General features: G+C 47.0%; 2 protein-coding genes across 2 annotated transcripts; one reads left to right on the top strand and one right to left on the bottom strand.

Annotated features, from left to right (window-relative positions):
* Positions 1-730: 730 nt before the first annotated feature.
* Positions 731-4,125, top strand: acp5a (acid phosphatase 5a, tartrate resistant). The gene is made up of 5 exons (XM_004066311.5): positions 731-2,330; positions 2,403-2,602; positions 2,676-2,800; positions 2,872-3,217; positions 3,351-4,125. The coding sequence occupies exons 1-5, from the start codon at positions 2,240-2,242 to the stop codon at positions 3,588-3,590; spliced, it is 1,002 nt and encodes a 333-aa protein (XP_004066359.1). The 5' UTR covers positions 731-2,239; the 3' UTR covers positions 3,591-4,125.
* A 3,915-nt stretch (positions 4,126-8,040) lies between these two features.
* On the bottom strand, positions 8,041-11,216 carry LOC144993601 (uncharacterized). Its single transcript, XM_078949461.1, has 2 exons — positions 10,660-11,216; positions 8,041-9,183 (listed from the first exon to the last, which is right to left on the bottom strand). The coding sequence occupies exons 1-2, from the start codon at positions 10,874-10,876 to the stop codon at positions 8,903-8,905; spliced, it is 498 nt and encodes a 165-aa protein (XP_078805587.1). The 5' UTR covers positions 10,877-11,216; the 3' UTR covers positions 8,041-8,902.
* Between the last annotated feature and the right edge of the window lie 2,561 nt (positions 11,217-13,777).

Here is a 13,777-nt window from a genome sequence, read left to right on the forward strand (position 1 = left end):
TTTGAGAAAACACGTCTGTGATGTGAATGTTCGTTTAACCCTAGAAGACTGACTGCAAAAAGTTATGTCATCACGCTGGCCTGGCCCGGGTGGAGGATGAGATCGCCCGGGGGGCAGTTCTCTATCTGCTACCATGCAGGTACCTGCAGACCCCCATCCACAGCTGCAGACCCCAGAAGGGGGTCTGGTGTGGGGATGGCTGGACACTGTCCCTCCTTCTTTTTATATGCCATCATCCACCTGAGAAGAACAGAAACACTCACTGTGTCACCTTTGCACAAACATTTTGCATGACTGAATGAAATGTGTTGGTCTGAACGCACAAGTATGCATGTGTGAACATGAGTTGTATTGTGTGCATGTTGACATGTTTGTGTGTGAACATTTTTGGAGCCAAGTTATATTGGGTCATTTTTTACCCAATATAGTATATCTAAACAAAAAGTACTTGTCATAAAAAACACGACAACACACGAGAACAGATTAGTTTTCATTTCCAACTGTGGTACGTGTAGAAAATGAAGACAAACAATGGAAGTTCCTAAAAACGTGCTCAAAAATTACTAAAAAAATGAGGAATTTGAGAACAAAAAAGTCCTAAAAAATAATAAAATGATGGTAGACACTTGGTCTCTGGTCCTCCCATTTGTGGGTCATGTGAGAATTCCCTGGTGAAGGCACAGACGCCCCGACACGCAACACATTAAGATTCATGTAAACCGTTTATCTCGGGTGAAAAATCACCCGGCGATGGGGTTTTAGAGTTACAGAAATTCTTGGTGCGACCATTTTTCTGACGCCATTGGCAGATTCTTTTTTGTTTTTTTAAAGATGTTTTTTCAAATGTTAGAAATGTTTGAGCTATTTTATTTCTGTGGGCTTGTTTTTGCAGTGGAGGATCTGCAGACGTTTTCTATTTTTAACTCATTTTCAGTTAAATGTTTTCACAAAAAAAGGATAATAAATCCATCTTATGTGTACAATAACACAAAAATAACTAAAACACTTTAAAGTAGTGATGCCTTAAGGTGCAAACAGATACAATTTTTGTTTTTTGGTTTGGTTAGTTTTTAACCTTTTTTTAAAATTCATTTTGAATTCACCCTAAACCAGATTTCCTGTCATACTTCCTGTTTGTGTTCCTGGTGTGAAATGCATACATCCTCATCTGATAATGCTCTCCAGAACATTCCTCACCTCAGTGTTTTCAGATCATCTGAGGAACTTGGAAGTAACATTTCTGAGGCAGTAATATTGATGGGAATTACTTTCCAAAGAGCAGTAATCTGTGTATTAAAGGTTGGAGGCTGTTCTCCTAAATCAGCCCAGAAAGCGTCTTTACTTCCTCCTCCTGCGGCGTTTGAACGTCTCTCAGGTCACAGACGGAACAGAGAAGCGATTTCTGCCCCTCAGAAGTACGTCGAGGGGGGGAACGTGCCGCAGACGTACTCCAGAGTCCTTGAGCGTGCTGTGATGGCGTTCTGTCGGCCCTGCACGTGCGAGCAGCGCAGGGGTCGCAGAGGTCACGTCTGGGAGGGCAGTTCAGGACGCCGCAGAGAACCTGACATCTGCAGTGCCTCTGGAACCTGTCAGAGGTGGATCAGCTGGATGTGTGAGCAGACTCCAACCACAAAGAGGAAAAACGGGTCTGACGGCACGCCAGCACCCTCGTGATGCTTCCTGTCTATACTTTCCGTGTTTTCATGGATAAAAAAAGAGTCACGGGGTGGAAAGATGCAGGAATAACAGGAACGTGGAGGAAGCAGCGTCGTAACCCCGCCCCCCGTCCTGGCTGAGCATTGAGTCAGGATCATGCCTACTCGGCGTGACCTCCAGCCGCCTCTCCTCTGATAAAAGCCGAAGAGGAGGAGCTGAGTTGAGCGGAGACGGACTCGGCGCGAGGAAGTACCGGCGGCCGTCAGCTGTGAGTTTCTGCATGCAGATGAAACTGACCTTTATCCTTTACAGAGATGCAGCCGTCTCCCTGACCAGTAACAGCAGGTGACCTCTGACCCCCCTAGCCACATAAACACATTGATTGGCCTGTATTGGCTCCAGCTGGGACCAGTCGGTCTGGCTGCAGCCAATCAGAGCTCATCAGCAGCTTTTAAAGTCAGACAAGCCGTGCTCGTGGTGAGATAGATGTGGTTAGCAGAGGCAGGGCTGTGTGCTGGTTGGGGTTCCTCTTCCTGGTTTGTGTTTTTCTCTCTGACTGACGGTGTGTTGCTTCAGTTGAAAGATGGCAGTCCCTTTTCTCTCCATCCTCGCCCTCGCCGTTGCCGTGGTTCACTGCTATCCTGCCGCCTTCCAGGAGCTCCAGCCGAGCAGCAGTAAGTACGCGAACCTTCGGGTTTCTGGTGGGTTTGTGAGACCCTCTGTGGCCACGCGTCTCTTTCCTGCAGGAAACAGAAGCTCCATCCGGTTCCTGGCGGTGGGGGACTGGGGCGGCGTGCCGTACCCGCCGTACGTCACGCCTGTGCAGAAGACCACGGCTCGGGAGATGAGTAAAGTGGCAGAGCAGATGGGCGCCGACTTTGTTCTGGCCCTCGGCGATAACTTCTACTTCAAAGGTGTGAACAGCGTGGACTCTCCTCGCTTCCAGGTGTGTTTCTGTGAAATGAGAAACTGCTGTGAAGGTCACGACCTACAGAGCCTCTGACTCGCCCTCCTGGCAGGAAACCTTCGAGTCCGTCTACACCGCCAAGTCCCTCAGAGTCCCCTGGTACGTTCTTGCTGGTAACCATGACCATGCGGGGAACGTGAAGGCCCAGATTGAGTACTCCCAGAGGTCTGATAGATGGTAAGCAGCTGATGATGCGCTCTGCTTCCCACTTTGAATTTAGCTTAATGCGTTCACTTTGACCCCGTCAGGAAGTTCCCCTCGTATTACTACGAGCTGGACTTTCGCATTCCCAACACGGGGAAGACTCTGAGCATCATCATGCTGGACACCGTGATGCTGTGTGGAAACTCTCTGGATTACGAGGACGAGAAGCCCCGAGGGCCCGTGTTGGAGGTGGAGGCCAATCGCCAGCTGGTCTGGCTGCAGGAGCGGCTGGCGCGCTCCAAGGCGGACTTCCTGTTGGTGGCGGGCCACTATCCGGTGTGGTCCATCTCTGAGCACGGCCCCACAGAGTGTCTGCTGCAGGGGGTCCGTCCTCTGCTCGTCCAGCACAACGTCACTGCTTACTTCTGCGGCCACGACCACAACCTGCAGGTTGGTTGAGACAGGGGCAGCTGTGGGCGGCAGGGGCAGCTGTGGGCAGCAGGCGGGGGCAGCAGGGGCAGCTGTGGGCGGCAGGCGGGGGCAGCAGGAGCAGCTGCACTCACCGCTCTTACTCTCCTTGCAGTACCTGGAGGAGCTCGGTGTGGGATATGTGGTGAGCGGCGCCGGGAATTTCCTTGATCCTGACGTCCGTCACAAGGACCACGTTCCCGCGGGTTCTCTGAAGTTCTTCACGGGCCAGGCTTCGACGCTTGGAGGCTTCGTCCATGCAGAGGTCACAAATGACAAGATGATCCTGACCTACTTCCAGGCCAAAGGCACCTCCTTGTTCCAGACTGTTCTCTCCCGGAGGCAGTTTAAATAGACCGGCCGTCGGTGAGAAGCTGGAAAAATCTGCAGGGTAGATTAAGAGAAGGTAAAGTCTTGGCTTTTAAAGATGCCTTTCAGCTTCATGTATAATAACTGTTTTAAAAGAATTCAATTTTAAATTTGGCCTAGTTGTAAAATAAATGCTATATTTCAGTTTGAGTCATGTGACTCCTCACGCTTGCGGGGGTTTCCTCGTGAGGAAAATTCAGGTGTTCTCTGCAGATCTCCTCTTTTACCTGTAGAAATGTGCACGTTTGCATGAAGGGGGCGCTGGGAGCCGGTCGTGCACATTTGACCTTTTTTTATGTGATTCTGTTGCTGAGCTCCGGATGAAAAGCCGGATGTGTGCAGAATGCAGAGATGGTTTAATGCTGTGGAGACTTTGAGGGGAAGCATCAGGTTCTGGTCTCATGTGAATCTGGAACCGTGTACTGCTCTTACCTTTAAAACATAAACTTTGAGTAAAACCCGTGAAAACTGATCTGTAATCACTGATTCATGTGCAATAAATGTGTTCAGAAAAATTGAAATGACTTTTCTGGTGTCTGGAACAAAGTCCACCCACGGTTTTTGTCCCTGGTTTGTTGTTTTTGGGTTTGAGGAAGCTGACGTCCTGCAGCCGACTCCAACCACAGCTTTAGGGAAGCTGCAGATTTGGGGAAGAACTAGAGCTCCATGACTGCATGATGTATTCATTATACAGACTAGTTCAATTTACAATGTTCCTCAGAGTCTAAATGTGTTGCAGCCTGATGGTATGATGACCCTCATCCGTGAACAGGACGGTAGACCGTGGCTGCATCGTCCAGGTTACATGGTCTATACTACAAACGCTCACAGCGGCATCTTGGTGTGGGTGGAGTCAGCTGCTGCGGTCGTCTGTCATTCCAGTCAAAGCGGTGGAGTCAGTTGTGATTGGTTAGTCTGGAGACCCCAGTACCCCTCCCATCTGGTAAATGGCCTGCAGCTGTGTGGCGTTTGCTAAACCAGGTCTGAGGTCAGAGGTCATTAGGTTCTAGTCATGGTGGTGGTCTGACACTCCTGGGTCTGTCAGAACCTCTGACAGTGGTTCAGAGTCTTGATCCAAGTCTGCTGATGACACTGAGACAAGTTCACCTGCAGCACCTGACCGTCTACCACCAACCACGACCAGGTGGAGCTGCTCAGCGGCGTCGTGTTCATGGCTGTTAGAACGATGAACTTGGAGCGACTCGCTGACTAAATCAGATTTTTAGACCCACAGAAGGTCGACACCGAGACGGTTATTCAATATCTTACTTCAATCAGTCAGACACGCTGAACACGGTGAGACCATGAGGAAAACTCAAAGTGAGGCGTGTCTATCAGCTTTTGACTCCCTGTCTAGAAAATCTGTGTATTTTTCTTATCAGTTTCACTAAAACAGCAGTTTTACTGATCTTGAAAGCACAGACATTAATAGATCTTGTTAAGGTGAACATAAGTGGGAATGCTTCCATCCGTCCTCAGAGCTCCATTGTCATCATAAAAGTTGATGACGTGGAGGACGCACGGAGGACTCTGGCGCCCGGCCGGCCTGCCGACGGAGGATTTGTCAGGACGGCAGCCAATTGGTAGAGACTCACTTCAAAAGTTATCTGAGCCAACCAATGGCAGCCTGAGAGGACAGCGGAGACCAGAACTGCAGCTTCCTTTAAAGTTTCCCCGATGGTCCAAACGTGTTGATCCCGTGTTTTTCCCTCACATTCACAGCTTTCACACGCGGTCTCCTCCGGTCACGTGACGCTTCCCTGTGACCTCGCTGAAGGCTATTATAAGGTCCCTGACAAGGTGAACCCCATCCAGATCCAATCAGGATGAATTACAGGCTGTCGGTGTGATGTTCCACCGGGTCGAAAGCTGGATTGACAGATTCCAGTCGGTACTGAAGAAGCAGGCTGAGGTAATCTGAGGATAAAGGACATCACTTAACCCCGATTGACGCAGATCTGAGCAGACCTAAATTAACCTCGCCAGGTTACGTATGGCGCAGTGACAAGCTGGAGGTTAAAAATGTCGGTATTTATTAAAAGATGTTCTGAAACTTGCTCCAGGGACTTTCCACTCAGCCTTTAGCCTCACAGCAGAGCAGCGTCACGGATCTTCTCCATGTTCCACCTTCAGGACCAAAACATCCAATCAGGTCGGTTCCTCGCTGACCTGAACCCAGCAGGAGCTGCAAAGTCCAACACAGCACGGCTTTGCATCTCATTGCAACAGAAATGAAAGAGCTGCTGTGGGTTTTTAGGCATGAAGGAAAACATTGAAAAAGTAAACAACCTATTTACTTTGTTGGTTTACTTTGGACAACATTTAAGGTTTTATTTAATTTCAAATAAAGACAGCAAATCAGGACAAAAACTGCATTTTCTCCATCCATCCATGTAACAGTGTTTAACAGATGTGTGATGATTGGTTTATGTGTGTATTTTTTGTGTTGTTGGCCTGTGCAGCTCTGGTGTTCCGGGTTTGTTTGCCTGAATGTTCTTAACAAAGATGTTGAGTAAAGGATTGATCGACTGATTGACTGCTTGATAGGTGACAGACGCCCTGGTCACATGGGTTCATTCTTTCCATTGTTTTCACCGTGACTCCAGCCTGACGTGTCTGCGTCACGTGAACGACCCAGATGGAGCCGTAACGACAAACACCTGAGGATGAGCAGCAGAGGGGTTTTTTCACAGATCTGGGGGTTTTTGGCCTGCTTTGCTCCAACGCCGTTCAGCTGTTGCTGTTTTAGCCTCCCCTGGCTCGGCGCCAGACGCTGAGCTGGACGGATCAGCTGACATCTCTACAGCTCCCACAGCGTGGATGTGGACTTAAGATCAATCAGATCTTTTGGAGATCACCGGTCTGCCCTCAGATCACGTTTGCTCGGGTCAAAGATTCCGTTTAAATAAAGTTGTTTTCTCTAAAGACGGCAGTTTAACTGATTTGAACTTAATCTTTTCTGGTGTTTTAATCTTTTGTCAAAACTTGACCTTTTCCCCTCTTCTCACTCCCAGCGTGGTTCTCCCTTCTGGATGGTCTTCTACTGATCTTTCCTTTGTTAATATTTGTACATGATTTGATTTTTAAAATTAATTTGAAATGGTTTATTTCAAGCAATCAAAGCAAGAATACTGCACAAAACAATCCAATCAGCAGTTATACATTATACAACGTTTAAATGTTTTTATCTTAATGTAACTTCCATTTGACTTAATTATTTAAAATGAATTGAAGGAAATAAGATAATAAACCCTCTGACAGACGATCTTTCAGTGTTTGTGATCCACAACCGACTCTTTGGTTTTAGGGGGGACAGGCGTCAGTCGGACCATGAAAAAGACCCAGAGACTCTTTCAGGCACGGATGTGGCAGGAGTTTAAAACTCAGGAGGTGAAAGCCTCACGTCAATGCGGTTTGTAGATTCACCAGATATGCTGTAGAAGACGCCTGCAAACATCAAGACAGGTTGAGATTCCCGCAAACTCCAGTCAGTCTCTCATGTTTGATGCCCCTAGGAGGAATCAGAGCATCGCAGCAGAAACGAGGCCGACTCCGGAGCTGCAGTTGTTCCAGCTGGACTTCTGGGGAATTTCACGGGCTTGCAGGACTGAGTCCAGGAAAAGGGAGAACCAGAGAAACAGCCCGGTCCTCCCAACTGGAAACAGGATCTGATTCAACAAACTGGATCAACACACTGACACAGAAAATGGCCGCTTGGGCATTGTCTCTGAGCCTCTGTCCTCATGGTCGTTCCCATTATAGCTCTGGTTTTTTGGGCGTTCTTCCATGCGGTTCCATGTGGTTTCTCAGCACGGATGTCAATTCTACAGATTATCAACATGACCACGACCTGGGAAGAGTCCCTCAGAAGGTGTCACACAGAATAAGGCACGAGTTGTGGGTCAATTCTGTACTGAAAAGCCCCACAACATCCCATCTAAGTGTTGCTGTACTTTTGCCCCTGGGCTTTGAGAGTTCAAGGTTTCTTCTCTCAAACACCAGCAGTTTAGCCACAATCATCCTTTTGTCAGCTTTGCTTAGCGCTGCATCACCGTCAGGGTCTCAGAAGAAACAGTTAATACAAGGAGGTCTGTCCTTGAGGCTGCAGCTGTTCAGACTTTTCACTCCAAAGCAATAAAAGGATGTCTCTACGGGCTAAGCTGCTCATCTAATATTCTCTCCCTAATCTCCATCCCTCACCAAATACAGGCCGAGCAAAGTCCCTTCGATGCAGCCGCCCCCCCATCCCCAACTCTTCTGAACGGAAACCGCTTTGTGCAAACGTTCTGATCTGTTCTGTCATGCTGCGAACAGGTCAATCAAATAAAGCTAAGTGATGAGGAGCAAACCTGTTTTCTCCCAGCTGTTATCTGTTCCAGACGTCCCAGATTTCTGCATCTCTGCCAACACTCCCCCCAAATGAAGACGCCTGGACGTTGCTGCTCTGTGCCGTTTAATTGAGACCAGCAAGAAGGGACCGGTTTGTTACACAAACACAATCACATCTAAACGTTGAGCTGACATGAACCGGATCAACACAATGTCACCACTCACACAACGATACGTGTGTGGCTGTGAATCCCGCTCCTGAAACTCAACATGTGTCAGAATTACTCACTAAGAGTTCAAAGTTCCTCTGGATCAGGGGTGGGCAAATCCAGGCCTCGAGGGCCGCATTCCTGCATGTTTTCCAACATACCCTGCTCTGGAAATTTTCCAATTGACCTGACGCACCTGAACCAGGTGATCAGTCACGAATAGGGCTTGGATACCGGGAAATCATGCAGACACACCGGCCATCAAGGCATGGAGTTGCCCATCCCTGCGTCTGGATGGACAAACACTTCCAAATGTCTTCCATTTGTTTGGGAGGGTGGGTTTTATCCAAATGTTTCTCTTGCCATTTCAGCATCAAACATCCAGGTTGGCCGTTCTGAAGGAGCCGCTCGGTCGGGTGGAGATGAGGGCAGATCTCAGCTGTTGACATCAAAGATTCGTTTCGGCGTGCGTCGTCTGCAGCGTGTTTCCAAAGCCGTGAAGTCACGAAGGCAATCAGGTAAAAGTCCCACGTCTGATTTTGGCAGGTGGATGCTCACAGTGCTGACTTGGCACAAATGCACTGGAGGGGACCGGAAGTAAAGCGGTGGATGTGGAGTTTAAGCTCCTGGCGGTCTTTGCTCCCTTCTCCCGGTGGAAGAAAAGTCTGCAGGTGGAGGCTGGTCGTCGTCACACTTTCCTGAGGTCTGGAGGTCGCTCATGAAGAACACGAGGGGTGGGGCTTCGGGTGAAGCCCAAGTGTCAAGCCTCGCTCTCCTTGGGGATCGGCTGGTTGTAGGACGGGCTGCTGGGGTTGTACGTGTGCGGGAAAAACGAGGGTATGTACGGGATGACGGACATCATAGGGCTCGCCAGTGGGCTCTCGTGCAGTGGCGTCATGGGGATGATGATGTCGTCCTGGTCCCACACGTGGAAGGCATTCGGGTGGGAGTGGCTGAGGGCCGGAGGCATGTGAAGGGGGTTGTTGCCTTCTGCTTTCCTGTCTTTCCCCAGATCCTCATCAAGTGGTCCAAGCAAACAGTCTGTGGGCGGAGCCAAGAGAAGAGGAAGCTCATCACGCACATGCATTTTCATTCAAACATGATAGACAGCATCTTCTTTCTTCTTTGAGTTTGAACCTTTCAGAAGAGTTCAATCCAGATCAAAGACTGGTAAAATAAATGGAGAAAATGGCACTAAAAGAGTCTTTAGGGTCTGGAGCTGCTCAGTCCCACTTCAGCCGTTAGAAAAATCCCCTGTATTTAATATTTTTGACGGCAGCACATCCAAGTTACTTTCAAAAAACCACACCATCAGTCAGATGAGACCATCCTGAACACGTCCAACTGTGATCATGTTCTGATCTGCTTTCAAAGTGTTCCCAGTGCTTTCTTTATAAAATTATAATTTTAATTTAAAAAAATTATTTTAGCCTAAATCCCCAAAAACCTGTCATTTTCTAGTGCTAATTTTCTGCAGAGCGGAAGAACGAAGCAACCCCGTCCCCTCTTTCTCTCGCCGTTGCAAAGACCTTGGAGCAGGAAGCTTGAGTTCCATGCAGCGTATTTTCTATAGGATCTTTTTCAAACGTCCTTTTTTCATCTGCTCCTGATTCACAACGATTTGAATAAAAAATACTCAGAAATGTCGCAATAACATGTTAAAAACACCAAAGATTTTCATCTGAGTGGGTCTTTCACAACCCAAACCGGGAAAAAATATCATATTTTTATTGCTTTAATCCATATTGGCCTTTGTTACTGACACAATCAGTTTAAAAAAAAGGAACAGGAAATGTGCTCTACCAAGCAGGCAGTTAAAGGCCACCTTTTTCTCTTCACTCAAATCACGATCCTAAGATTGGTTTCATATTTTCAAACGTATTTATGTAGATTGTAAACTTTAAGGGCTTTATGTCTGAATAGTCACTGCTGTGCAGCAGAATGGAAGAATTTGTGTCAAAAACTTAGATTCAACCTTTTATCTTCCTTCCTGCAGTTTTGGAGTAGAGGTCATGCTCACACTTTTTACTTTTGACAGCTGACGTTAAAAAACCCAACAGCTTATTTTGCTCAGTTTGGACTAAACTTTACGAAAACGAGGCTAAACTACGATTTGTTCTAATGATGACCTTTTTCCTTCAAAGCCAAAGAGGCGGAGCTCCTGCGCCTGAAGGTTGCAGACCTCTCATCTACTCACGCTAACACAAAGACAGTGTTTCTATCCTAATAGTTTTGACATGAACTTTTCTTATTTGCTTTTTTAGCATAATGTTCTCTCAACTTGGATGTTTCTTTACTCGTGTTTTCCTTTAGAAAAAGAGACGATATTCTAGAAAAGAAGGAGAAACTGCGATTGTATTTTTGTGGCTGCTCCCTTTGGTGGAGGTGAAAACCTCCAGAAGGACGGAGAAGCCGCATGTTGTTCTGCTTTTCTGGATGCACCTTAAGCTTGGTTTGAACAGAAAACCTTTTTTTTCTGCTCTGCGACACTAAAAACCCACACCAATCCAGTCATACCTGTGATGTCCAGCATGAGATCTTTGATGAGGTGACCAACGATGGCGTAAGCCACAGCAACGATGACCAGGGCGGCCATGAGGAGGTAGAGGATGGATTTGGGGAGCTGGATGATGTCCCTGGGTGGAGGCTTGTACTGCTCGTACACAGGCTGCATGTTTTGGGCCAAAAACTGGAAGGACTTGGCTCCAGAATCTGTAAAGTTAAAGCTTTCCATACTTCCAGAAGCGTCTTCTCTCTTTGGTTGGAAGCTCTTAATTCATTCTACAACAGCTTCAACGGCCTCTGCCGCTGAAACGCAGAGAGGACCGACAGAGTGTACCGCTGCTTCATTAGGAAACCAATCCACTCACCCACCTGCCAGGAGCAAGTCTGTGAACCCTTTTGGATCCTCGCTCTTCCTGATCACCACCAACAGCTCCTAATGACTTCAATCAGTCTCATGTTATAATCTTCGGCCCGATGTCTGAGGGAAAAGGCTGAGGAGGCACCGGTGCGTTTCCAGCAGCCTCTGCGCCGCTGACATAATCCCTGGTGACGAAGCAGCAGATGGAGAGGAGGAACGGATTAAATCAGATCACATCAGCCATCAATCAACACCTCCACCCAAACTGCCCCGCCCACACGGCATCAGGGAGGGCTTTAATCCTCAGGGTTCCTGTGGGGTCAGGCTCTGCAGCTCTGCGTGGCCCGCCGTGCACGCTCAAGCCATCCAGCACCAGGGACAGGGATGGGTGTGTGGACCTGAAGGCCGTGTCACACAGCCACCACGCACATTTACCGCATTTTCCACGCATTACACGTCGGTCTTTCATTATCCATGAGTGATCTACGTCATTCATACGTGTTTCTTGTGTTCGTCGATGTGCGCAGATGTCCGTCCAGGGTTTCAACAGACAGGTCTTTACGTGAATTCGGTTTTGAGCTGTTCAAAATCTTTGATCGGTTGAAAATTACAGTTTATTCATATCAACATAGCTCATACTCAATTATAACGTAAATCTTACACTATTGTGTGTGATTTTTGTGAGATGCATACACAAATTTGTGTCTTTCCACGACCGTTCCACGGCTGTCTAACGGACCTTTCACGCACGAACCACCGATGGATAACTTTATATCACGCATACGGCAGGTTCAAATGACATAATTGAAGCGTGAATCACTAATGAATCGCATATAAACAGCACAATAATCACAAACAGTTCATGTTCTACATTAGTTCACGTGTTCTTTGCGTGGTTTATTCGTACAACTGTTGTTTTAACACGGTTCATTCCTGATGTATCTGTGAAAATTTCACATAAAGACTACAACTTTTTCACTTTTAAGTTTCCTTTGGTGATGAGCTCATCAGTTTTTGCCTCTCGGGACTGAAGCGCACACTCAGTTATACGTCTGCAATAACTTCCCTCTTTTTTCTGATTGTGACACTCGGGTTGTGCAGCTCCTGTTTTATTTATGTACATTTGGAGACCAGGTTTTATAAGGTTGATAATCGTTATTAACTAAAGGAGCTGCATTTCCAGGGTTGAATGCTATATTGCTGAATGAAAATGAAAACTTAAAGAATAAGATTTGGCACAATAAAGAAATGATCAAAGTTGACCATAAATAAAGTGAAAACAGCACAATAACAAAAGTGGAAAATGCCAGCATCAGGTATGGAACCAGCGAAGTAGTGCGCCTCAGCTCACATGTCATGCCATGACACCACCAACCAGGTACAGTGAGAAGGACATATGATCCATATAATCATGGAATATCTTGAAAAGTTCAAGGATTTGAAGGAGCAAAAGTCATAGCTGGAAAAAAGTTGAAAGAGCTGAACATCCGAATAGTTAAATGGTTGAAATAGCTGAAAAATTATAGAAGGAGGCAAAAATCCTGGAAATCCTGGAATATCTTAAAAAGTTCAAGAATTTGAAGGACCGTCACAACTTTCACCACAGTTTTTCTTCAGCATGTGCTGTGAAGTACTCCAGTTTGCTCACAGAGTTCATGCAGGCGCCGTGTCACTATTCCTGTCTATTCAGAATCAGATCCTCAACCCAAACCACGTCTGCCTCGGCTGCAACTTCCTCACACTACCCTGAAAGAGCTTCTCCATCAGCTGAAACAGAGTTTGACACTCAAATCCTGGAATCACAGCAGCACAGACATTGTGCGACGATACACAGAAGAGAAGCCGGTTCCATGGGATGAAGACCCACTTCTTTGGGGGGAAATCAGCCAGCCAGCTGTTCCTTTTCTGAGCAAGATAAAAATAAACACCTGGGTGTAATTACATCATCCGTACCCGCAGAGAGATTTTCAGTTAATCACTGAAAGAAGTGCAATGAAAGGGAAGAGTGTGAACATGTTAACATTCCTGAACAGAAATCTTGAAATCTTTTTTCCAACAGGGGAACACGGCCTAAAGGCCACCTCAGGGGAGGGTTTGTGATCAAAGATCCAAAAGTTACAAACCACTGGCAGTATTTTTACACTGTTGACATCATTTTTCTCACATATTTGCAGCCAATGGCTGGATTTCTTTGGTGTTGTTTTTATTTTTATACTTGCTACAGTGCTGCTTTTGTTTATGTTGCACTGGTGGCTTTGTTAGAGGGCCTAAATCACGCAAAATCAATTTCTTGAGGTTTTTGAAGTGTATTGTAATGTGCATTTCTAAAACAACAACAACCCCAGAGTGGTGTTTTGATCTGTTCATGCATTATGAGTATTACTCTAAAAACCTGCTCTCTGAGCACCTTCCCCTCCCAATCCACCAAAACCAGTAGGTTACTCACCTTGTGATGTCACAAGGTGAGGAACCGCCCCTTCCAGGAAGAGTCTGCGCTGCCAGCCCCGCCCCCAGGCTAACACACATGACCACTTTCTCCGTGGAGCTAGCGGTGATCGGCTAAACCAATGAGTTCTATCGCTAGCGGAGACATCACCTGGTTCCTCATGGGAGGAGAGCACCACCATCTTGGTGAGGTCCAGTCACTGCTGCAGTGCAGCATGTGAACACATATTTTGCATAATACCAGTTCATTGTTTGGGTTTCAACTGCCAAAATCAGAGAACTGAGTCCATGAAGGAGGAAGGTATATCGTTTCACAGGTAAGTACTA

The sequence above is a fragment of the Oryzias latipes genome, chromosome 1 (genome assembly GCF_053564925.1).
Source record: "Oryzias latipes strain Hd-rR chromosome 1, Olatipes_Hd-rR_3.1".
NCBI classification, from domain to species: domain Eukaryota; kingdom Metazoa; phylum Chordata; class Actinopteri; order Beloniformes; family Adrianichthyidae; genus Oryzias; species Oryzias latipes.